Below are 24,074 nucleotides of genomic sequence, written 5' to 3'. Positions count from 1 at the left end.
TTTTATTTTTTTGTTGTTGTTGTTTTTACCAAAATATGTTATTTTTGAAGCTCCAATAAATTCATGAAAGGCTTGAATAATTTTTGCTTGTTTGACCTTCTGTTTTATTTTTTCCTTCCAGAATTAGATGGGCTCTTGAAGAGTGCAAGGTCAACCTTGAATCACACAATTTTAAAGGATCCACAACAAACTCAAGAAGTTCTAATATTTTGCTTTTTGAGATGCCTAAAATCAAAGAGATCAAGTTCTTTAAAAGTAATCAAAAAAATTGAATTAAATTCTAAAACATGCTGGGGGCCAGTTAAAGGATGGGAATGATGTCTCTCCATCTCTTTCTTTGAGTTAAAAGCTGAAGCTGGGAGCTGATTTCTGTATCGTCTGCAGTGATTCAACTGATTTTTGTTAAGGCAAGTAAAGAGCCTGTTGCATCAATTTGGATATGAAGAAATGAAAGCACGTAAAATAGTGTCTGTGTATTTAGATGTTAAAATAGATCTCTGGTGTCAGCCAGAGGGGCCGATGGCGCGATATGGCAGCCTCGCTTCTGTCAGTGTAGCTGTGGCTACTGTTGAGCGTGTGCTTCCACAGGCCCCGCTAGTTTAGAGACTTATTCCTCATGAAGAACGAAAACAAGACAGAACATCTTCAACCGGTCTTTTACTCGCTAACGAGGAAAGACTTGGTCAGAACCAGGCTGTGAAGCTAAATGCTCCTCACCTGTCTCCAGACCAACTCCTTCAAAGAGCAGCTCTCCTTGCAGCTATTTATTGACAAACTGTTACAATACACAACACAACATAAGCACCTCCCACCGTAAAACCCCCCCGGTTACAAAAGACAAGGCACTGTGTGTGTGTGTGTGTGTGTGTGTGTGTGTGTGTGTGTGTGTGTGTGTGTGTGTGTGCGTGTGTGACTTCCTGATCACAACATCCTTGGCAGTGTTGGGAAGGTTACTTTTAAAATGTATTCCACTACAGAATACATGCTCCAGAAATGTATTCTGTAACGTATTCTGAATACTTTGGATTACTTAATTTGTTATCATTCTTTTTACAACTACGTGATTGTACTATTGCTGTGATTTATTACTGTTACTGAAGGTCTGTGGCTCCGAACCCGTAGTAAAGGGACCTCTGACTAATAGGTCGGGTTCTGTGTCGGGCTCGTAGCCGAAAAATAGCTTTACTTTGGTGTCTGAGTCAACTTTGCCAGCGAGAGACAGAGAGAGGCGTTGAAAGGCTGCTCCAACGGAACTTATTGTTTCGGAGGAAAACACGAACACGGTGTACAGTCGAGTCTTAATAGCTTACTTACAACTGGGCTCATCAGGCTCTCTTCTTGGCTGAAGTGGTTATTATTATATTTACATGCTTCCATCTCCCATTTCTGGACAGTGACAACTCGTACTTTTCGACTCTCCTTTTTCTCCCTCCTCGAGCTCACAGGCACATAACGGGTACGGCAGTCCATCCTCCCTGCAACACGGACTACACTGCCCATGAGGCTACATATTCGTTTGGGCTATGCCTGTAATACTCTGCCTATTGCCTTCATATTAAATCATTTTTTTAAATGTTAACAGTAACAGAATACAGTTACTCATATTTTGTATTTTAAATACGTAATGTATTCATGTATTACTCTCCAATATTGATATTTTATAACTACAATAAACTGTTTTACACTACTTTTGATACTAAACTATAAAGACACTCATGGTAGAGTAATCAGGAACGACATGCCACGTCTCCCTGTCTGATCTTTTTTTCCTGGTTGCAGGACACTTATAGCTGTCTACAGGTGCTGCCACTCAGTACCTGTAACACATGATTAACCATTAGCAAAATCACATATAGATATAATTAGCACTCTGTGTTACGCTAACCATAAGGAGGTGGATGTTACAGTATGTCCTTTATGTCACTCTTAAGCCAGAGGATTTGAACCTTGTTGAAAAAAATAAACATTTAAATACATTTACAATATGTAACAACCAGGAAGAAAACAATATTGTTCCTACAGAATCTGATGCTCAAATAACAGGTGGACCTTCCTCTCCAGTAATCTGGCATAGATCTTCCAGGACAGGCTGCGAACTGTGATCCTCTAAAGTTGGAATACACTCTCTAGTCTCCCTGCCTGAAGAGAAGAACCCTCACCCCAGTCTGCCAATCCAAAGGCGCTGTCCCCAACTCCCACACAATATTGCAAGAGTGTGTCAGCCATAAATCCATGAGTCCCATCCACACTATATACAGTGGGGGTACTTAAAGGCTTAAAACCTTCATTTTTGATAAAGCTTATAGTTAGGGCTGGATCACGTGACCCAGAATCCTCCTTTAGTGTAGTCTACTGCAGGGTTCCCATGATGCACTGGGTGTTTCTTGTCCACTCACCTTTTTCACTCATTATGTTGTTTACTTTCTCCTCTCTCTCTTCCCACCCAACTGGTCACAGTACATGGCAGCCCCTCTCTGAACAATTAAATTGATACTTCTATATTTAAATTGCAAAAATGTTGACTACAGCCCTCCAGTCAACCTCAATAAATAAATGAAACTTATATACTGCACAAATCTACAAAAAGTAAGCCGCCTGTAAAAGATAAACTATTATTATTCCCAGAGATGGGAAATTCACTTTGTTACAGCAGCAAAGTAAACAGGGCAGGAATAATTAAATAAATGCAGCAAACCTAAAAACAACACTACTATGCAAAAATAGAAGAGAATAAACCATTGAATTATGTGAAGAATAATATGTCAGAGTATACTGTGGTGTCCCTACAATATGACTGAATTAACTCTCAACCTCACCAGCGTCACCTCATGTGTCACACACAGGTGCTGGTTGGACCAACTGAAGCCTTTTGGTTTGTTTGTTTGTTTTTGTTTCTCCAGACAGAATATAAAATATTCACATTTTACTTAATTCAAATTGTGCTGTCACTTAAAAAGTAACATTTCATATGTCATGCAAGAAACCTAAACTGTAACATAAATGTAAAATGAGCAGCTCGTGTCCAGGTTCACCAAAGTCAGTTTTGTGACTGAAAGCTGTCGGCCAAATTAGCACGATGATGTTTCCACAGGAGAGGAGCTGCATTATTATAAACTGTTCCACCACATAAACCTGAAAACTACCTGTGACAGCTGACCTGGGTGATGTGTAGAAGAACATCAAATTTTATTTAGCCTCAAGTCCGTGTGTTAATGAAGAACATGTTCCTGTGCCATGTGCATAAATACACATCAATCTTGTTTTTGTGTTTTTCCTGTGGGCTTTGTGAGGCTGCAGGTATTTACGAAAGTCTGACAGACTAAAACAGTCAAGTGACGACACTGTGAAGAGATGAGAGTTGCTTCTTCCTCTGTGCAGAAATGTAACTAAAAACCTTAAACCAGCTTTAATTCTGTTCAATTTCAACAAAATCCATGTATCATTATTGGAATGGACTAGCACTGCACCCATATCTCTGAGTCATCCACCCGTGATTTCTCCCTCTTATTGTGTGTTTTGAAAGTGAAAGTCACTGATAAGCCACCACAATATCAGGGTCCAGGATATGAGAGTACACTCATCCAGCTCTGAAACACCACAGATCACTGTCACATCTGCGACGGACAACATTTAAGCATCTGTCAAACTGCTACAATTAATGCGAATCAGAAAGACTGGAAATATTTAGGCTGTCTGAATTGTACAGTATATAATAGTGTAACGAATGTTAAAGGTTATTTTGCTGTGATAGGTTGAGCATCTCTGTGCACTGTTGCTGAACTTTAAGAGACATGTTTGTTTGTGCTGCAGTAAAAGTCAGTGAGTGTGGTTTATTTTTTAGAGACAGAAGTAATAGTCACTCACCTCAGCGTGACGGCTTTCTTTCCCTTTTTATACTTTTAGGCCACATGTTGAAACTCATAGCCACAAATTTCTCTTTTTTTGGTGAAACCTTGGACTCGTCTCCAAATCTTCCGGCAGAGATCATCCAATCGGATCCTTTTAGGGAATCGGACCTCTAAACTGTCGGTCGTCATGAGACAGGACCACCAACAGATACCTCTTTCCACATTTATCTTCACCTGTGTTATCACAGGCGAAGATAAACTTGATGATAAACTTGATGATAAACTTGATGATAAACTTGATGAGCTCCAGATATTGTCAGGTTCCCGAAGGAGTAAAACTGCGCCTTTCTGTTTGTTGTAATGGAAACTTGGCTCAAAGAACAATGATGTGTTCATGTTGAAGTCGGAAGTTTCAGCTGGAATGCCCCATCAAGACAGCTACCAAGTCAATAAGCTCCACCTGCCCTGACTTAATGGGAATGGCAGATGAGGAAGTTGGAGGAAGGAGAGATGACTGACTTTTAATTACTTTTATACAAAATGATTGATTACATGGATATAAGAACAAACTAAGCATTTTATGTTTATGATCTTGGATTATGTTCCTTTGGACCACCTTACAGGCTAATTATGGCACAGCGGGGAATCAAACTGAAGAAGAGAAGTAGGGTCAAAAGAGCCAAACCACAGAGAGGGATGGGTCTGAGAGCGGGAGTGGGAGTGTTGGTGTTCATGAAATAGTGTCTAAATTTGAAAGAGTCAGTGGATTTAAATTTCTTGTTGCATTTAAAGATGCACAAACAGCATAAAGATGAGATGCGAAATGTGTTGAATATGAAAATGCTACTGAATGGGAATATTCTTGATTTCTGTAAGTCTGAGGTGCAGAGAGTAAAGGCACTGACAGTGATTTGTTCCCAGTCAGGGTAAAAACTGACTGATATGAGCCCTGAGAGTCTGAAAGTGCTGTGTTTAAAGCTGTAGAAGCAGCTGAGGTCGAGATTGTAGGTTTAAAGAGTCGGGCACTGCTGTATTGTTAACATTCAGGCATGATGCAGTTACAGTGAGCTTGGGGTACATGAGCTATCATGTTAGGCAAATACCAGCAGCCTCCATGGTGATGCAGCGTTTTGGTCCTGTAGCAGCAGTGTGCAGTATTTCCTTAAACAAGTAAAAAAATCAAAGTATAAATCTGTAAGTTTGGTCAGCAGCTGTGGTTCCAGAGGAGATCTTTGGAGTTAGACCAGGATCTCTGAGTTTAGGGTTTCACTACAGTTAAATACAATAATGCCATAAATTCACAAAGTTACACAGTAAATGGTGGGAAATAACACCAACAACTATATAGTGTATTATGAAGTACTACAAAACAACAACAAAGTAAAACTCCTGTACTGTGGTGCTTCATTGGCTACTTTAAATAAAGGGATATCAAGTATTACTCTGACAGTGTCCTCAGCATCTGTAGCCCACTACACCCCAGATGGTTCAGTGATGCCAGTAAACTGAGGACTCATCATCTCCGTCCACAAACATAAGTGTACAGTCTTCTGGGTTGTAACACTGCTCACATGCTAAACTGCTCCAAAGCCTTTTTTATAAATCTTCTTTCATTTGGAAACATTTTGACTCGTCTCGACTTATAACATCGACTTATTGATCACAGTCCTGTCAAAGCAGATCATCAGCAGATTCATTATTAAGCTGTTGAATGATCAGCTCATAAAAGTTATGTTCATGTTTTCAGTGTTTTCTCCATCCAAGCTCATCCCAAAGTCCAGACATGCAGGTGATTAGAAAAGACATCTGATCTGAATGTGCTGCTGACTCTTTGAATATTGTGATTTCCTGATGACCAGGAGAAACATGTCTGGAAAACATGCAGAATGTTTAGAATGAAATAGGCTGTGGAAATGTGCAGTGAATGAAGGTTATAGTAGGAGACACCTGGTCCTGGTCAGATGAACCACTTTAACTGGCTCCTTTCTTTTTAGCCCACAATGATCATTTTGATCTGTGTTTTATTCTCATTATTTTAAATGGACTCAGTTAACAAAGACCAGTATAGCAGTAAAAAAGCACAATGGCTGTAAACAATAAAGATCACAGATTAAATTAAGACATCAGCCTAAAGAGCAACATAACAATGAGGTCACATAAAAGAAGCAATTATGAAACTTGGACTGTAAACTACAGATCTGCTAAAATAATGAATCAGCCAACTAGACTTGATAATTACATTATAACAAGATGTTGAAATGGATGTTACTTATACAGCAATTTAACCTGAAAAGAGGACGTTACTCTCAAGTGGTGAGGGATTATTTACAGGTAACATTTAGTGGACAAAAAAGGTGTGTGGATAAACTTCACACGTGGGATTACTGTTCCAGAGTAATGCAATAAGAAACCAGCAGGTGGCAGCAGTGTGCTGGTTGGCACTGTCTCCTCACAGCAAGAAGGTCCTGACTGGGTTTTCCCCGGGTCTGCGTGGCCCCTCTCTGGGAACTCCAGCTGCCTCCCACAGCCCAGGGACCTGGATGTTAGCTGGTAATTCTAAAGTGGTCGTAGGTGAGAATGTGAGCCTGAATGCTTGTGTGTCTCTGTCTGATAGTCATATGGCACAACTGAGACTTGTCCAGGTGTACACTGCTTCTGGATTGAGGAGTAATAATATTTTAAAAGCAAACAGACAAAGAAAGCAGAGCTGCACCTCACAGTTTGTATTGATGATATTTTTGGACCCAGCTGTGTTTTGTTCTTCTAGAAAGCCACATGTGGGACGAGCACAAATGTAAAGGCAGCCAGTGATGCCTTAACATCTTTAAAACTCAAGCCTGCATCATCAACTCACAGAGCTCTGGGCACAAATGTCTACTGGGACCTAACCAACTTGTTTTGATGACCAGGCCTTTATTCTTTCTTCAATAATAAGAAATAGTAATAATGTGTACGAGTACTTCTAAATGGAGAGCACCGCGTCTTATTGAAAAAATAAAAGGTAACATCACAATATAGCTTCAATAAAAACTTTAAAACAGCCAATCATGAAGAGTTCTGTGGTCCACTTCCAAACCAGAAAATCTAATCAAGCACAAACAATCTTAAATCTTTACTCTGATGAAAATATAAGAGAAAGTGAAGTCAAGGTTAAGTTTATTCATATATGTTTAAAACAATAGAGCTGATCGCAGTGCTCTACATTTAAAATATATAACCTTAAAAAAAGTAAAATGTTAAATCCAGAAAAAGTGAGAACAGCAAACAATATTAAAATAAAATTAAATAAAAAATAAAATTCACAGCATCTGACAGTATCTGACATCAAATGAATCAAGCTCAGCTTTTTCATGTTTTTATAACAAATAATTCATTTTTGCATGATGCAGATCTTTAAACTCAGACAGTAAACGTATTTGTTGGTGTTCATACCAGCACTAATGTGACTCTGCTGACTTTAAGTTGTTGCTTTCAGGTATTAAAAATCACAGACTTCAAAACTTTTTTCTCACTTGCTATTGGAACAGGATACATTCAAAATTTTATATTAAAGCTTAAAAATGAATAAAAAATATCAGCTGAATATAAAGAGCATGGATCTGAAACAGGACACACCTCTGTGTGCTTTATGCTAAAAGAATCTATATCATTTTATTATTCAATATCATCTTCATAAACACTAAAAACTGAGTGTGTCTGATATTTGGGCAGCAGAGGAGCAACAGTGGATTCATTAAATGCTTCTTTTTGGCTTTGCTGCTGCAGCTCTCCTCACTGACCTGTACGACAAACACACAAAGAACACAAATGTCCAAGTTTCAGGATGTTCGCCATTTAATAACTTGAAGAATAACTCATCCTGCATGGCAGCATAATTACCAGGAAAGCTTCCTAACGTGACTTCAGAATAAACTGCTGCATCAGCTGCAGGACTTGATTTTCCTGTGAGTGGAAATAAGATTTTAAGACCAGATAAACATGTTGAACAACATTCACTGGAGGTGATGGCAGACTTTGTTTACCTGCTTTCTTCTTGGCTTTTCCTTTTTTGGGGTGTTTGACCTCAGCATACATCAGACTGTCCTCTAAGAGAGAAGTCAGAGCTCAGGATGCATTTGATCAGCAGATATATGACACAGAGCTGTTGGACGTAGAGGTGGATTTAAACTGCAGATTTGTCAGCCACAGCCATTAACAGCATTAATGCTACGCTCCCCTTAATGATTCTCGCTCTTTGTAGTTTCACTAGATTATTACTTTAGAAAAGAACAGACTACTTTAAGTGCTAAGAGTAACAAGAACCATTGACGAGATGTAATACGTCACAGGTTTCTTTTACTGTTACAAAAAAGTTAACAATTTAGAATTTTGAACACAGGATATTTTATTTAAGCAAATTAGCAGAAGCAAAGCAAAACCTTAATCAACTAGTAATAATCACTTGATTCAGTCACCTGAATTTTATCCAAATATAACTAATCACAAGTACAAAGTCTTCCAACTCTTTTGTGAGACAAAAAAATGATAATTTCACTTCATAAGTCCACAGTGATTGGACAACTGAAACTTTTGACTGTGAACTCCACAGTGCTTTCTTCAGATGTTGCTGATGTTACTCATCTTTAGCAAACTACAAAAAGAACCTCGAACCTTCCCAAACAGCATCATTTATACTCATCTGCCCGTCTGCATCACTCCCTTCTTTCATCCCTTACTCATATTTTATATGCCCTACATCTATTCCACATACACACAAGTTTCCATGCTATTGGCACATCCAATACTTTCCTGTATCAAACAACCAGCTTAAACAGTTCTCTGCTGTGCCTCCAGTGATTGAGCACACTCAGATTATGTGTTTTATTTGATGGTGTTTGGTTTTGTGATCAGTGGTCTAGTTCAGAAGCTCTGGATGCTGTGATTCAGTAAATCCAGCTGAGAGGGGACTTTTTTGCCTCCCAGATTAAAGACTTTGATCAAAGGCCTTAGATTAGAGATTAACCTCTGATCTGAGGAAGAGACTGAACTCAAACTGTGGAAGAAGTTTGTTTTGAGTTTTCTTCGTTCTTTGCAAACATTCTGACCTGCTGTGTTTCTGAATCACTCAATAAATCTGTTCGACTTCTACAGCGTGTCTGTAGAACACAACACAACAACACAGTATCATGTTAAACAAATACACCTGATTTAATGACTAACCCACCAAAACCCTAAATGACTGCAGATTAACTCTGCTGATGTGTAGCAGCTAAGCTTGGTAAGTGAATAACTAAACTCCATGTTGACCTATAATTAGCTGCAACATAATGAAATGACACATTTCAGTACAAACACTGAATGAGACTGTTGTGACTGTACCTGCAGCTCCCGTCTTCACCTCAGAGTAAACAGCACTCTGCTCTGGTTTATGATGCTTCCCTGTGAAGATGATCAGATTATTTATCATGAGAAAATAATTAACTGTTAGATTTTTTAAAATATTTATTTATTTTATTTTGCATTACATTTACATTTAATTGCACATGTTTTATGTACTTACTCTTCTTTTCAACGTTTTTAAGTTCAATAAGAGAGTATGTGACATCTTGATGTTCATCTGATCCTGAAATGTTCATATTTTAGTTACAGGATTGTAAACATGTCACATGGAATTAGTTTCATTAAATCAAAAACAAGTTTCATCTGTAACTGCTCTGTGCTTTTCAGCAAATATACTGCACCATTTCTGTTGTCTTCCACTTGGCTAACAGATTCATAGAGGTTATTAGTACCTAAAAAACGATGAACCAGGGTCACATTAATCATTTTAATAAAAACCTAAAGGAGAGTTTAAATAATTCTGTTTATGTCAAAACCAAGACCATGAGATATTTTCGTACCATGAACCCATAATGTTGTTACTGTTTGTGCTGTTCTGATATGAAACAATAACATTATGGATTTTGTGCCGCTGAGCACAAAGTTAATCTAAAAACTGTTACTGTTAATGAGGACAGATATAAAAGTCAATATTAATAATGATAATATTATTTAAATGGTTTAAATACTGACCATGTTGAAGAGAGTTGTACTCATGAGTTTCATTCTGGTTGACTCCATGATTTGTAGAGGAGCCCGGACTGTGACTCTCAGACTGGATCGACCTAAAACAATAAACACAATAAACTCAAAAGTAACTGATGTTTGTTTAAAATAATAATTAAAAGTATTTTACCAACCTGGTGAAGCAGGAATCTGTGAAAGAGACAAATGTTATTACACATGTTTGTCATGTATAAATTGTTCTACTGATATTTTGTGTCATGAGATCAGAATACATGTATATGTATGAATAATTAAAGTGTATGTAGTAAATAAACTCTCTAATACAGCATGAAAAGAAGAGGCTCTTACACTTGGACTGTCTGCAGCGATACAACAAGAGCAGGAGAATAATAATGAGAGAGACTCCACAAACCAGTCCAACCATCAACCACACAGGAGATGAAGAGCTGTCAGCTCCTGACACAGTTACTGTGACAACAAACAATAATTAATTATTAATAAAGTATAAAACAAACACTCTGAGAGCACAAATCTCTGCTAAGGCAGCTCACTTGACAGTATTTGCTTTTAAAGGAACACTATTGTATTTTCTGTGGGGTTTTTTTTTGTGTGTGTGTGGTTTGTTTGTACTGTGAGAAGTTTTTAGTTCAGTAAAAATAAGTCCAAAGGCAGATTTTTTCAACATGACAACAAGGGCACATGTGAAATGTAAAAGTGAGGTCAGAGGTCAAACGTAACATGATATTTTAAATCTTTATACAGTATTTTCTATATGTTGACAAGACACAACACCTTTGTAAGAATCATAGTTTCTGTGTTATAAGGATTTTTTTTTAGTCATAAAGTTGACCTTGAAGACCTCGGTGGCTGTAAGCCAAATGTTAATGGATAGTTAACATGACTGCAGCTCGTCAGTGAGGTAACCAGGCAGGTCTGCTGGGATCCTTTCTAGGAAAATAAGGTTCGTATGCTAACAGATTTTCCCCTTGTTTCAGTTTCTTCCTGCTTCAAGATTCGTTTTCATGCCATCATTCACCTCCAGTCAGACTCCTGCCACCTTGGATCATTACCCCCCTATTCACCACCACCGCTGCCCCCCTCGGAGCCTCTTCCTCACTTGCCTGCCTGCCCATCGTTCAGCAGTTTCCACAGACCTCTGCTTTATCCTTTACCCCCAGCTAGTCTGGACTCCAAGTAAGGCATAGTTGCAGCCACTTTATGAACACTCTCTGTCTTGTCACATTCCCTCAGATTTCCTGCCCTAACTGCTCTCTCCTCTCCCACAGATCTGCCGCCCTCACACTGTTATGTGCGCTCCTCTGGCCTGTCTCTCTCACCTCAGTTAAGATGTTTTTGTAGGACTCACTCATTAAGTTTAGGTTCATTTATGTTTTGTTCCTGTTGACCAAGTCGAAGCTCACAATCTGTTGTGTTAAATGAATTATCCTGTTTGATAAAGAAACTTTCACTCATTACTTCCTCTGCTGTTTTCACCTGAGTCTCACACTTGAGTCCTGAACCACAACAATATTAAACCTGACAATATAGAGATATTACATAATAGTTTTATAAAGTTCTGACTAAATAGACCCAGATGGATTTAAACATTAAAAGAGATAATATCATGTTATTTCTCAAGCATGAAATCCATTAAAATCCATCACGTTTTGATCCTGCTCACCTTTAACTGACATCCAGCTCTGTGCTGACTCTCTTCCTGAGTACTGACACTTGTAGAAACCTTCATCAGACTTTGACACTGCAGAGATCTTCAGCTCCCCTCGGGGATCATTTTGAATAAGTTTGTCATTGTGATAGAAAAACACATTGGAAAGTATTTTTTGTGTTCTCAAACTGCAGCTCAGACTAACAGAAGCTCCCTCAGTCACAGGATGAACAGGACTCACCAGGATAGGACCATCATCATAATAATAATAATAATCTGTGAAAACAAAAAAACAAACATATTGTTTCAGTCAGACCAGCTGGTGCAAACCTTTAGAAAAAGCTGTGAGTCGTGTCTCTTGATCTACATGCAGACCTGGTTTTCTGAGTGATTATGAGGACTGGAAATATAGTTGGGATGTTTCCTGCAGGAGTCAAATTACTGACAGTAACATTATTGAATGGTTGAAGGTGAAATTGTAAATGTTTGTATGTTTGTGTTATTTTGCATGACGTGTTTCCCAAATTTCTCCCTATTGAGATATTAAAGGTTCATCTAATCTGACGACAGAGATGTTGAGCTTTGTTGAGTTTTATTCTGACAGAGAAAAAAAAATACTGTTGGCAAATTATGACAAACTGGATTATGAACGGATGAAGAGAAATTAGACCAACAACCAAGAATATTTTGATGCTTCGTTGCCTGAAATTGTCTGAAATTCTCATTTTTGTTTGTTTTTCCACATAGAATTACTTCACATAGAGCAAAGCTGAGACAAATGTTCATGTGACGTCTAAATCATTCAGATCCAAGAAGTAAATGTATAATAACATACTCTGTACAGTGATGTTGACTGCACTGCTGAACTCTCCTGATCCAGACTCACACCAGTACACTCCAGTATCTGACTTTGATGTGTTGATGTCACATGTGGATCCAGTCATTCTCCTACAGACAGAGTACAGTCGGCCGTCCTCAGAGAACTTTATCACTCTCCACTCAGTGAAGTTTCCCTCACAGGTCAGTGAGACAGAGTCAGAGTTGAAGTGTTGCACTCTGTCAGGACTCACTGTGAGAGACGCTGCTGAATGAACATCTGGAAACAACATGCAGTGAAGAGACAAAGCTCACAGATGTTAGGATTCAAAATATCACAGTGAGAATATTTGTTTGTTTGAAGCTTTTGTTTTGAAGATCAAATTTAATAGTTCAAAATGATAAAGTGTTTGTTTGGTGAGACAACACTGAGTCTGACAACAAGCCCTGAATCACACAGACAGTCAAATCAGTGGAAAACAAAGGAGCCGAATACTGACATGTTTAAGATGATCTAACCCACATGCTTTATCTGCTGGCAGCTCATGTAGAGCTTGGTACACGTCATGTGACATCATGAGCTTTGAGTCATCACTCTCAGCATCATCCACCTGATACAGATCACTCTGAACACACTTCAGTCATTTGCTGTAATGTTTCTGTCATAATTCTGTGATATTGTCTGTTTCACAGATTCCTTCTACAGTGAGATATTTTGCAGCAGCAGGACCAAAACTAAAAACCTTTGAAGTATATTTTAAATGAACAATAACAGCAGCTGTTATTTGTGACGTCTTCTTCTAGCGTCCATCTGTAGTCAGTGTTTCTCTTGTATTTGTCAGAGCTGTTAACCTGCCTGCTGACATCTTTGTTTCTTTATTAACTATATTTGACTTTTTTATCTGAACACCTACCTGAGCACTAAACAAAGAGTCTTAACTGTGTAAATCCTGTCTGTGCACCAAGTAAAAATAATCAGTACAAACAGAAACATGAGTTTAAATATCAAAACATTTAAAATCTCATAGATGTCTTTTGTTTTTCATGTTATCACATTAAATAAAAACTGAAAAATAAGAAAAGGAAACAAGGAAATTCAGTTTGGTTTGATCACAGAGAGAACGGAAAACATTCAGTTCAGTTCTTCTTTTGGGAAGGTTTAATATAAACGGAGATAAATGGTTGTCATGGAGATGAGATTTTAATGGTCTAAATCCTGGTGAATAAAAATGATGACCTAACATGAGCTCATTGAAAGGACAGAGAGAAACAAACTGACCTGCAGACCAGACAAACTTTGGTTGACTGTGATCAGTGTGATACTCTGGGTCTCCTCTTCCAGCTCTGCACACATATCCTGCTGTGTGTGTCTGTCCATGAATGATGTAGGAGTCCTGTGCAGTCCCACTGCCATCAGGTAGCAGCTCATAACTATAGGATTTATAGTTGAATGTTTTCAGATCAGGAACAGCTTTATACCAGTAGAAGCTCCATCCTGCAGACGGATGTTCAACCTCACAGTTCAGAGTTACTGAGGCTCCAGGACTCAGCCATGATGGAGACACAGTGAGGACAGGACGGGGTTTATCTGTTCAACAAAGATTTTCTCTCAGTGAACATGTAGTACAGTCTCTGAACAGTGAGCTCAGTTTATACAAAGAATAATAATCTCAGTCTATGAACAGAAACACATTTTACAAAGTGTTCAAACAGCTTAAAGCAAACATGACTTACTGTCAGAAACTGTCAGTGTGACTGAATCACTCCACTCTGTTGTTTCATGCTGTGAACTTTTCATTCTGCCCTTACAGCGATAGTTTCCACTGTTGGATGATGAAGCAGAAATAATCCTGTATTCATTTAGATTTTGAGGTTTTCTGTTGCTGTTTGTTTTCCACTCATAATTCCACTCAGTGTCTCCTCCATGGATCTCACATCTGACAGTGATCGTCTCTCCTCTGTATATCTCAGACCAGTTTGGATACAGAGTCACAACAGACCTGTTTGAGACTGTTAATGTTCAAGAAAGTACAATAAAAACACATGAAAGACAAAAGGTTCAGTTACCATCAGATGTAGTGCTTTGTAGGAAGTTACATTTACACTCACCAGTTGTGTCAATCCTGACTGACTGACTCAACTCTGTGTAGTAAACTTGTTCTCCTCTTCCTCCTCTGCAGCTGTAGAGTCCTCCCTCTGAGACACTGATTTGTTCATTTGTCACAGGTTGATAAGATTTCCCATCTGTGTACCAGTAGTATTTCCATCCAGATGATGATGATGATGATGATGATGATGATGATGATGATGTTGGTGATGATGATGATGGGTTCACAGAGCAGGTCAGGGTCACACTGCCCCCTACTGGAACAGCTGTCCTATCAGCTCTCAGTTCAGCCTTTGGTTTCACTGCAGTTCAGTTTAGAACAAGAACATAAAAGTAAAAATGACTGTATCAGAACAATTTAAAGATGGAAACATGTGAATGATCAAATATCATGAAACCCTAGTTAAGATGAAACAAACTGTGTCACACATAATATTCTGTATTTCTGTTTTGATCAGCACAGTGTTAGTTTTTTATATTTGCCTTTGCTAAAATTACACAAGTACAGCAGCAACAGAAAGGCTGAAAAACAAAAGAGTGAAGGTTTCACAATTGTTGAAACAAAGTTCAGAGCTCAAACTGACTGAAATGCTGTGGAAGAACCTAGAGAGCGATACATAAACACATCCCTACAAACTTAAATGACAGTGGGCCAAAATACGACTGCTGCTACTGCTGCGAGACAATAGAGCAAAGTGGGGCAGGAGAATGGCAATAGAGCGTATAACACTATCTAAGCTGTACTATCAACTATAAATAAAGAAAATAAATAAGTACAAAAAACAAACAAACAAACAAAAAAAACGGCGACTGGATCTGATTGTATTTTGAACATCTGAGAATTGCTTCTAAATGAATGTGAGCAGTTATCATTTCATTGGTGTTATTTTGTACTTCTGTTTTTGGTGTATTGTTCCTTTATCACATGTACCAGTGACAGCCAATCAGTGTAACCTCAGCGAGCAACAGAAACCTGAGTGAGGGGAAGAGATTCAACAACAAAGCAAGTTGTGAACAGATGCATTTTTATTTCCAGTCTTTCACAGTGATGGTGTCCAACTTCAGTCCTTGTGGATAAAATCTGTTTGATGCAGTTTGAATGAGGATTTGGTGAGTCACAGTTGGTTTGCTTTGGTGTCAGTTAGCACGTTATGTGCTTGTTCTTTACTAAATCTGATGTGGAAGCCTCTGATAGCTAAGATGAGACCTAGTATGTGTGTTTTATATTCCTTTGCTGTGGAAGCTGACATTTCCTGTTGCACAGATGTCTTTAGGCCACAATAATAAGCACAGTGAACATCACCGCTGACATTACAGGGAGGGAGCAGTTTGGATGTGATTTCCAGCTGAGCTGTTAGGAATGCTGGAACAAGACTCCAGTGTTTGTGTTACAAAACAGATCAGGTTTATTAGCCTAGTGCAGATCTTGGCGCTGAAACCTGAGACTGTCGAACCTCGATGGTGATCCACGCCTAGGAGATGTGAACTTCCACTAAAGTCTTCTGTTCCTGGTGGATCAACTCATATTCCAGAGATCAGGAAACTGACTCACACTTCTGAACTGTGATATGACTCCACCATAATCTCTGTTACTGCAACACACAGAGGATTTAATCCAAGAACTGATTCCACACCAGACTGTGACTGTGGAAGGTTCTCTCTGTAAATCTGTGAACAGCTGATTTTGTGCGTTCAGTGTTGTAATTCCATTCATTGTGTTGGTGTTGCACTGTGTTACTGACTATTCCTAACCAGCCACTCTGCAGGTCTAGTGAGTGACTTTTACTTTTATTTATATTATTCTATGACTTTGATTATAAATTAATGTGCACTGGAAGGTTTTTCTATATTTCAGTTTTCTGTTCCCCATAAACAAAGTTCTGCTCTTTGGTCTGTTATTTTAGGGCTGCTAGTTGTAAAGTGCTCGTGTGAACTGAGATTCTAGTTTTAGCTATCTGTAAATGTCTCCAGTGCAACAAGAAGATGACCGGAGAATAAAAACAAACATTTCATTCAAAAGCACGAAAGAAACAGCTGCAAAGCTTTAAGAGAAACAAGTGTTTTCACTTATTTTAATAAAACAGATAATCTGGATGAAACATCTTCAATTTACTGTGAAAAACTGTCAGTGTGACTGAATCACTCCACTCTGTTGTTTCATGCTGTGAACTTTTCATTCTGCCCTTACAGCGATAGTTTCCACTGTTGTATGATGAAGCAGAAATAATCCTGTATTCATTTTGATTTGGAGGTTTTCTGATGTTGTTTGCTTCCCACTCATAATCCCACTCAGTGTCTCCTCCATGGATCTCACATCTGACAGTGATCGTCTCTCCTCCGTATATCTCAGACCAGTTTGGATACAGAGTCACAACAGGCCTGTTTGACACTGTTAATGTTCAAGAAAGTACAATAAAAACACATGAATGACAAAAGGTTCAGTTACCATCAGATGTAGTGCTTTGTAGGAAATGTAAAGTTTGAACTCACCAATTTTGTCAATCCAGACTGACTCACTGTCCTCTGTGTAGTAAACTGGTTCTCCTCTTCCTCCTCTGCAGCTGTAGCGTCCTCCCTCTGAGACACTGATTTGTCCATTTGTCACAGGTTGATAAGATTTCCCATCTCTGTACCAGTAGTATTTCCATCCAGATGATGATGATGGGCTCACAGAGCAGGTCAGGGTCACACTGCCTCCTGCTGGAACAGCTGTCCTATCAGCTCTCAGTTCAGCCTTTGGTTTCACTGCAGTTCAGTTTAGAACAAGAACATAAAAGTAAAAATGACTGAATCAGAACAATTTAAAGATGGAAAAATGTAAATGATCAAATATTATGAAACCCTAGTTAAGATGAAACAAACTGTGTCACACATAATATTCTGTATTTCTGTTTTGATCAGCACAGGGTTAGTTTTTTATATTTGACTTTGTGTTTTTACAGTTCATTACATACATGGACAGTTCAAATAATTAATTTGAAACATGACTGAGTTTATTGATCAGTAATCCAAAAATAACCCAGGTTAATATGATCTGATTGTATCTTGCACATTTGAAAATTCTTCCTAAATGAATTTGAGCAGGATTAAATTCATTGGTGTTATTTTGTACTTCTGTTTTTGGTGTATTGTTCCTTTGTCAAATGTACCAGTAACAGCCAATCAGTGTAACCACAGCGAGCAGGAGAAACCTGAGATTCAACAACAGAGCAAGTTGTGAACAGATGCATTTTTATTTCCAGTCTTTTGACAGTGATGTCTTTTATTCAAAAGCAGGAATGAAACAGCTACAAAGCTGTAAGAAAAACCCATTTTTCACTTATTTTGATAAAACAGATAATCCAGATGAAACATCTCCAACTTACATGATACAGTCAGTGTGATGGTTTCACTCCACTGTGTTAACAAATACCCCCTTCTGCCCCGACAGCTGTACAATCCACTGTCAGACTCAGTAACTGTGATGATTCTGTATTCATTGGATGTCGGAGGTGTGTTTAACTTGTTAGGTCTCCATTCATACATCCACTGAGCTCCTTCAACTTCCTGAATCTCACATCTGACATCCTCTTATGTTATAAACTCTGCTGTTTATAACATAAGAGGAGAGTGACTGCAAAACAGCTGATTCACAGACAGTTTGGAGACTGAACATCAAAACAAAGTCACAATAAAACAATTTATAGCTTTCACACTGTAACACAACATTTTAATATTAAATGTATTTGAATTTACTTTGTAAAGTTATATTTTATTTATATTCTAAAACTCACAGATTTTTCTGCTTTAATTTTACTTTGAGGTTAAAATCAGCGTGGAGAGCCAGAACACTGATGACGCTCTTTCAAAGCAATCAATAAAATGTTGAAGTGAGTTCTAAAACATACTGGGAGCCAGAAAATTATTAACCTATCACCACAAAATAATGTTTGCTTCACACGGTACTTTTAAATGATTGTGTTTCATAGTGTTAGTTTTGTTTTGTTTTTTCAACAAAGAAGAAAATCTGCCTCTCCCTTCCTATTTTCATGATCAGAAGCAACTTATCAGCTGACCTTAGAGTTCTGTTTGGAGTTTGTTTAGTTAAAAGATCAGAGACTAAACAATCATTATAGCCTGACTGCTACCAAAATAAAGCATATTACACTAGCCTGGATGAAATAAATGCATGAATTACTTTCTCAAACTGAGCAGATGACAAAACGTCCATCATTTTTGCAAAGGCCCTCAGGAGGCAGAGTCTGGCTTTTACAACTGAATTTATTTATTTCTCAAATGAGGAACTGTCATCAACGATCACCCCCAGAGTTTTTACAAAGGGAGGTCTGAACTTTTTCAGAGGAACAAGGTTACACTTAAGAACAAAACGAGGGTCAGGAGATTTAAAATTTACAATCTGTTTTTTGATTGTTTACATTCCAAAAATGTATTGGCAACCATGATTTTATGTCATCACAGCAGTCTAGCAAAACTTTTAAATAGACTGTAAAACTGTTTTTTAATGTCATCTGTTGGAAGGGTGTTTTATAGGAGTTTGATGGGCAGCAAACATAAAAAGAGTTAGAATGCTGATTCCAAATAAAAGGGTGGAAATAAAATCCTTGTTTAGCTTGAGGGGATGATAAACAAGTACAGGAGAAGACAGATCCACCATAAATAATTATAGTTCAGAGCTGCCATAAATATCAGCAGTGAGGTGTTGGCATATAAAAGGGTTAAAATAGATGCAAGACCTCTGCTGTGACCAGGTTCCTGCAGGAAGCTGCCTGTGACTGTTGCAGGTGGTGAGAGCTTTCAGTCAGCTGAAAGAATTAAAACCTTTTTTTAGTTCCACCAGGTCTCAGCACAGAGACATATTTTAATTGGCTTTGCTTTGTTTAAAAATGTATATCCAAAGAATTATTTAGGTTATATTTGCCACTATTTAATAGCATATTTACAAACCTTTAAGCAGTAAAAATGTCTTCTGCACCATTTTATAGATAAGAATTTAAATTTCAATCATTAAAAATAAAAAAAAATAATGAATGGTTTGTACACATGTCATGGGTCTTGTACAAAATTTAAAAAAATTAAAAAACAGTACATCTATGCAGAATATGCATCCATGTCTGCACAGCATTATTATTTTTAGGATTGGCATGGTTTGCAATATTAAGGTGGTCTCTGTGGTACCAATGAATCCAGGTGTGAGGACATAAGATGTAAAATAGTGTCTTTGTCTTTAAAGACTTTATTTTTTTATTCTTATTTTGATCAAAACTGATCAAATAAAAATATTTCATAAGCAGACTGATAATTTTGACTTTGAAAATCAACAAGACATTTTAAAAAATAAATTAAACCAAGTGATTCAATGATCTTTATATTCCAGTATTTGCTTTTTTTTCTAAATCTTTACATTTACATATTACACATTTCTGAACATATAATCAATGAGTCATCAGTTAGCTGTTGTTTCCTAACAATGCTGTTAAACCTCCAGTGATGGATTCAAAGCTGGAGGCTGCTCTGCTCTCATAAACTGATTATTAGTTCATAAATGGTGAAATACAAAGTTTTCATGTGGCATCAAAGTCAAGACTAGACTGGCAAAGAAAACTAAGAGTAAAGGTTCAGTAACCAGGAAAGGAGCACAAACTGTTTTTAAATCACTCTAAAAATACAAAACAGCACCATGAACTCCTCTGTGTCTGTAAGTGATCTGAAGACTGAACAAAGGTGAAACAATGTACTGAGCCTAATAATTAATAATTTGACAGATTTAGTGGTTTAAGTACTGGTGATTAGTGAATATTGAGTCCCATTAAATTTGGAGAAGACCTTTTTCAATTCTCAACATTTTTTTAAACTCATCAGTTTCCTGAATGACGACTGAATTGCTTTTAGTTGTGACTAAATTCGTGTTTCTTCTCCTTCCTCTGCAGGTGTAGATGCCTCCATCAGAGACAGAGATTGCACTCTTAGAGCTAAAAGAGATGATCTCATTTTCAGATGAGGTTTTTCTGAACAGAGTAATTCACATCACAGGTCAGTGTCACACTGCCCCCTGCTGGTGTGGTTGTGCTGTCAGAGTGGCCTTGACTTTAAGTTCTGTAACTTAGACAAATATGAAGCTATTATTGTGGTCCTTTTAGTGGAAGAAGGAAAAACCCACCACATCTGCCACACAGATGTTCCAGCTGGTTTTATTTCCTACTGCAACTGAGACTCAATTACAAGGTGAAGAGCAGGTGAGCCTGGCTGAGTAATACGCCACCTGGTGGTTTGTTCTGAGTCTGACAAAAAGCCTGAGCCTGTGAGCCTGAGCTCAGGGTTAATGAACCCTCGATTACAGAAAACCTTCCACACTCATCTGTGGATCTGTCACAGCAGAAGTGCAGCAAAGGTCACAAGTAATAAAACAGACAACAAAGAGAGCAGGTGAGCTGAAACTTGACCACATGTCTGTATTTAAGTGCTTCATGCAAAACTTTAAGACTTTCCAGCTGATAATATCTGTGCACACAGATGTGTTGACTTATTTACAAACCTGATCACACACAGAGATAATAAAATGCACACGAGGGTTAATATATATACACATGACTTTGCTACAGTAAAATCTCCAAACTAAGCTACTATCATAGAAACACCAAATTAGAGAAAAAGTATTTTGTGTCCATTCTTCCAGTAGAGTCCACACACTTGTAAATATGTGTCTCTGTAACAATGAGTGGAGTGCAGAGGTGTGAACTCAAATGCAGGAAGCAAAATAACTTAAATAAAACTGAACTTTAATATCTAAATAGTTTAAAAATGGAAACATACAAAGAATCAAAATGTAAAACTAATAGAAACAACTAAGAGATGAACACACGTGAGTGTTCACAGATGCTCTGACAAAGACTGAAAAGACACAGCAGGACTATTTAAACATGACTGGGAATGAGAAACAGTTAAAAACAAACAGGAAAATCATAAAAGAGGAAGAAAAATAACACAAAGTTGGAAAGAAAACAAACCTTTAAATTAAAGAGGAAATACTTTTTTTTAAAAGCTAAACAAAGATGAGGAAGAAGCACTCAGACTAAAATGATGAAACCATGACAGTCATAAATGAATAAATCTATATCGATGGCACTTTGTCCAGTTTGTTTTACTTGTTACTCTTCTGTATGTGAAGTCTTATTCATTTATGACTTTAACAACTTTTAGAGGTTTTTTCAAGAGGACACTGAGGCAGACAGCACACCATGACACTATAAATAACTGAGAGTAAAAATTCATAATAAGACTGATTAAAGTCTTCAGGCAGGACTTTAACGGGCTGATCTGTGGTTGACTCTGTTTTCAGATTAGAGTTACCTGCATTTACCCTAAACTCATCACGCTGTGCTGTAATACATTAGATTGATCCTCCAGTTCATCAGCATCTTGTGAATCCTAACTGTGATCTGTGAGGATGGACAGATAAATACTCATGAAAAGGAAATCAGTCAGTTTCAAGGCAACAAACTCTAGTAAATGTAAAGTTTGTGTAGCAGCTGACTGAAACATCTGCTCACATGGTTGCACTCTTGATATGATCATTTTAATATTTTAACCAATAAATGCAGTGGAGTGTGAGCTGTATCATATACAATATTTTGTCCCTCAGGTTATTCCTGAAATATAGTTTGTTTCAACTTTGTTATATGACGGGTCACATTTATTCATCTGCTTCTTCCTGGTCTGCTCCAGTCAAAGTCCGCCATCTAGTGGTTAAATGGAGCAAGTGCCGAGTAATAATGGCCAGAGCTCCGTGTCTGTGATAGTTCTGCATCTGCTGCTCTTGAGATGGGATAAAGTGTAAGTTTGGGCAGATGATGGATTGTTTCTACATATTAGTGCTCTGTCCTTCTTGTGGGTCTGTGAAGTTTGTTACATTACTACTGTAAGCTAACTGTTAGTGCTTTGTTTTGCCTGTTAGCATAAAACATGTCAGCATGTGGTATTTGTATTTACGTCACTTGACAGGCTTTGTCCATTTATTGTTAATGTTGTGATCTTGCATTGGTCATGTGACATGTGTGCATCTACACTGAGATTAAATGTACCTGCTCTGTTTTGTTGTTACAGTTTTACAGACTGAAAGTGGTACAAATGGTACATCAGTAAAAGCTCTGAAGAACGCCACAGTCTCCACATGGAGCGCTTACTGAAGCCATTTATGTTTAACTGCACAGGCTGAATAGAAGCATTGAGTCTGTGCAGAAGATAACATGTAAACACAGGGAGGATATTATTGAGCACATTATAGGAGATAACAGCTACATATATAAACAGGAAGAAAATAATCATTTCTTACCTTCAGCATTTCCACAGATGACAGTACTGAGCACTAAAATAATGAATAAAACCTCATCAGACATTATACAACTGACAAGATCAAAAACAATATAAAGTAAGACTTTCTTAAAGATGAACAGTAATAACCAGTAATCTGTTTGAAAATAAAATAAAATAATCATAAAAATCCAAACTGTTGTAACACAGTGTGTAACTATAAGTGATGCAAAAAGCAGCAGTGTATCAAACATTTAAACACTATAAGAATCACAAGTCTGCTTTGTTCCAGCTCTCAGGTAAACAGGTTAAAGCAGTGACTCACTGTAATTCTCACAGATCAGAAACATTTTCTTTAATCGCTGCCATTCAAACAATGTCAGACGTGTACTTACAGAAAAAGCCCATCATGCAGAGCAAAGAGTGCCCCATCGTCACATCCAGCCTGTTGCACTCTGATCCTCAGATAATCAAACAGTTTTAGTTTGCAGATAAAGAGAAGTTGTGTTTAATATAGATACAACAAGAGTTTTTCTACAGGCTCTTATTCTGATTGGTCTCTCTGTGCTTCCTGCCGTTACACACAAAACTCAAACAGCTCCTGTAGCTTTGACCGCAGCAGTTGGTTGGCATGTTTATATTTCCTGTCCACTGCAAACATAGAAGCTTGTTTCTTTTGTTGTGTTGTTTCCTTTTTCTATAATATACAAAGCTGTTGTGTAAGCTGTTGTGCTTCATGTAAGTATGTTTTGCCCGTTTGGGGTATTTTTTGGGTGCAATATCCACTAATATTTGTATCCTGGCAGGTTTCTGCAGACTGGGAGTCACTGAGAGTGAATATACCAAAACAGCTTTTCTACTTCGGTGCCTGTATTTTCACTAAAGCCTTTAAAAAAATATATATATATAATATATATATATATATATATATATATATATATATATATATATATATATATGTATATGTGTGTATATATATATATATGTATATCTCTTTTTGATTGTTTAACTGCTGAATTAAAATTAAATTCTTACTTTAGGCTGCATTAAAATGTTTTTATTTTATTCGACTCTTAGCTGAAACATCATCATGCAGTAATATAGTGAAAAGGCTCCTTTGACCTCAGACCTGTGAAAGTTTCTACCTTGTGGTTAAATTCTGGTTTTAAGTTTGGTGGAGACCCAAACACAGGAAATGACTCAGTGTGTGGCTGAAGTGAGACTAAAGACCTTTATGTTTCACCAACTAAAGAACAATTAAATTCATAGATAAATTCAAAGTTAT

The 24,074-nt window shown here is 37.6% G+C and overlaps 3 protein-coding genes across 3 annotated transcripts in view; all 3 read right to left on the bottom strand.

Moving 5' to 3' along the window:
- The window catches only part of LOC143416732 (basement membrane-specific heparan sulfate proteoglycan core protein-like), a 119,264-nt gene that overhangs the window by 37,954 nt on the left and 57,236 nt on the right, over positions 1–24,074 (bottom strand). The gene's annotated exons all lie outside the window — the stretch shown is intronic.
- LOC112431121 (uncharacterized) lies at positions 7,159–10,353 on the bottom strand. The gene is made up of 9 exons (XM_076882705.1): positions 10,242–10,353; positions 10,067–10,082; positions 9,900–9,991; positions 9,569–9,619; positions 9,388–9,450; positions 9,207–9,266; positions 7,871–7,933; positions 7,728–7,790; positions 7,159–7,627 (listed from the first exon to the last, which is right to left on the bottom strand). Exons 1-9 carry the CDS (start codon positions 10,315–10,317, stop codon positions 7,620–7,622), a joined length of 492 nt encoding a protein of 163 aa, XP_076738820.1. The 5' UTR covers positions 10,318–10,353; the 3' UTR covers positions 7,159–7,619.
- Positions 16,461–23,313, bottom strand: LOC143416485 (uncharacterized). The gene is made up of 4 exons (XM_076881740.1): positions 23,185–23,313; positions 22,812–22,844; positions 16,973–17,227; positions 16,461–16,871 (listed from the first exon to the last, which is right to left on the bottom strand). The coding sequence occupies exons 1-4, from the start codon at positions 23,219–23,221 to the stop codon at positions 16,555–16,557; spliced, it is 642 nt and encodes a 213-aa protein (XP_076737855.1). The 5' UTR covers positions 23,222–23,313; the 3' UTR covers positions 16,461–16,554.

Source organism: Maylandia zebra, linkage group LG3, assembly GCF_041146795.1.
Source record: "Maylandia zebra isolate NMK-2024a linkage group LG3, Mzebra_GT3a, whole genome shotgun sequence".
Taxonomy (NCBI): Eukaryota; Metazoa; Chordata; class Actinopteri; order Cichliformes; family Cichlidae; genus Maylandia; species Maylandia zebra.
The sequence above is the reverse complement of the archived record's forward strand: the minus strand, read 5'-3'. Positions and strand labels throughout refer to the sequence as shown.

Excerpts from the sequence above, each read along its gene's own strand:
- LOC112431121 (XM_076882705.1), bottom strand. The coding sequence starts at position 10,317 with ATGGTTGGACTGGTTTGTGGAGTCTCTCTCATTATTATTCTCCTGCTC. Across the intron at positions 9,620-9,899 it reads GTACAACTCTCTTCAACATG|GTACTAATAACCTCTATGAA; the intron begins GTCAGTATTTAA and ends ATCGTTTTTTAG. Across the intron at positions 9,267-9,387 it reads TAAAAACGTTGAAAAGAAGA|GGAAGCATCATAAACCAGAG; the intron begins GTAAGTACATAA and ends TCATCTTCACAG.
- LOC143416485 (XM_076881740.1), bottom strand. The coding sequence starts at position 23,221 with ATGGGGCACTCTTTGCTCTGCATGATGGGCTTTTTCT. Across the intron at positions 17,228-22,811 it reads CATCTGTGGAAATGCTGAAG|TGAAACCAAAGGCTGAACTG; the intron begins GTAAGAAATGAT and ends ACTGAACTGCAG. Across the intron at positions 16,872-16,972 it reads AGTCTGGATTGACAAAATTG|TGTCAAACAGGCCTGTTGTG; the intron begins GTGAGTTCAAAC and ends GAACATTAACAG.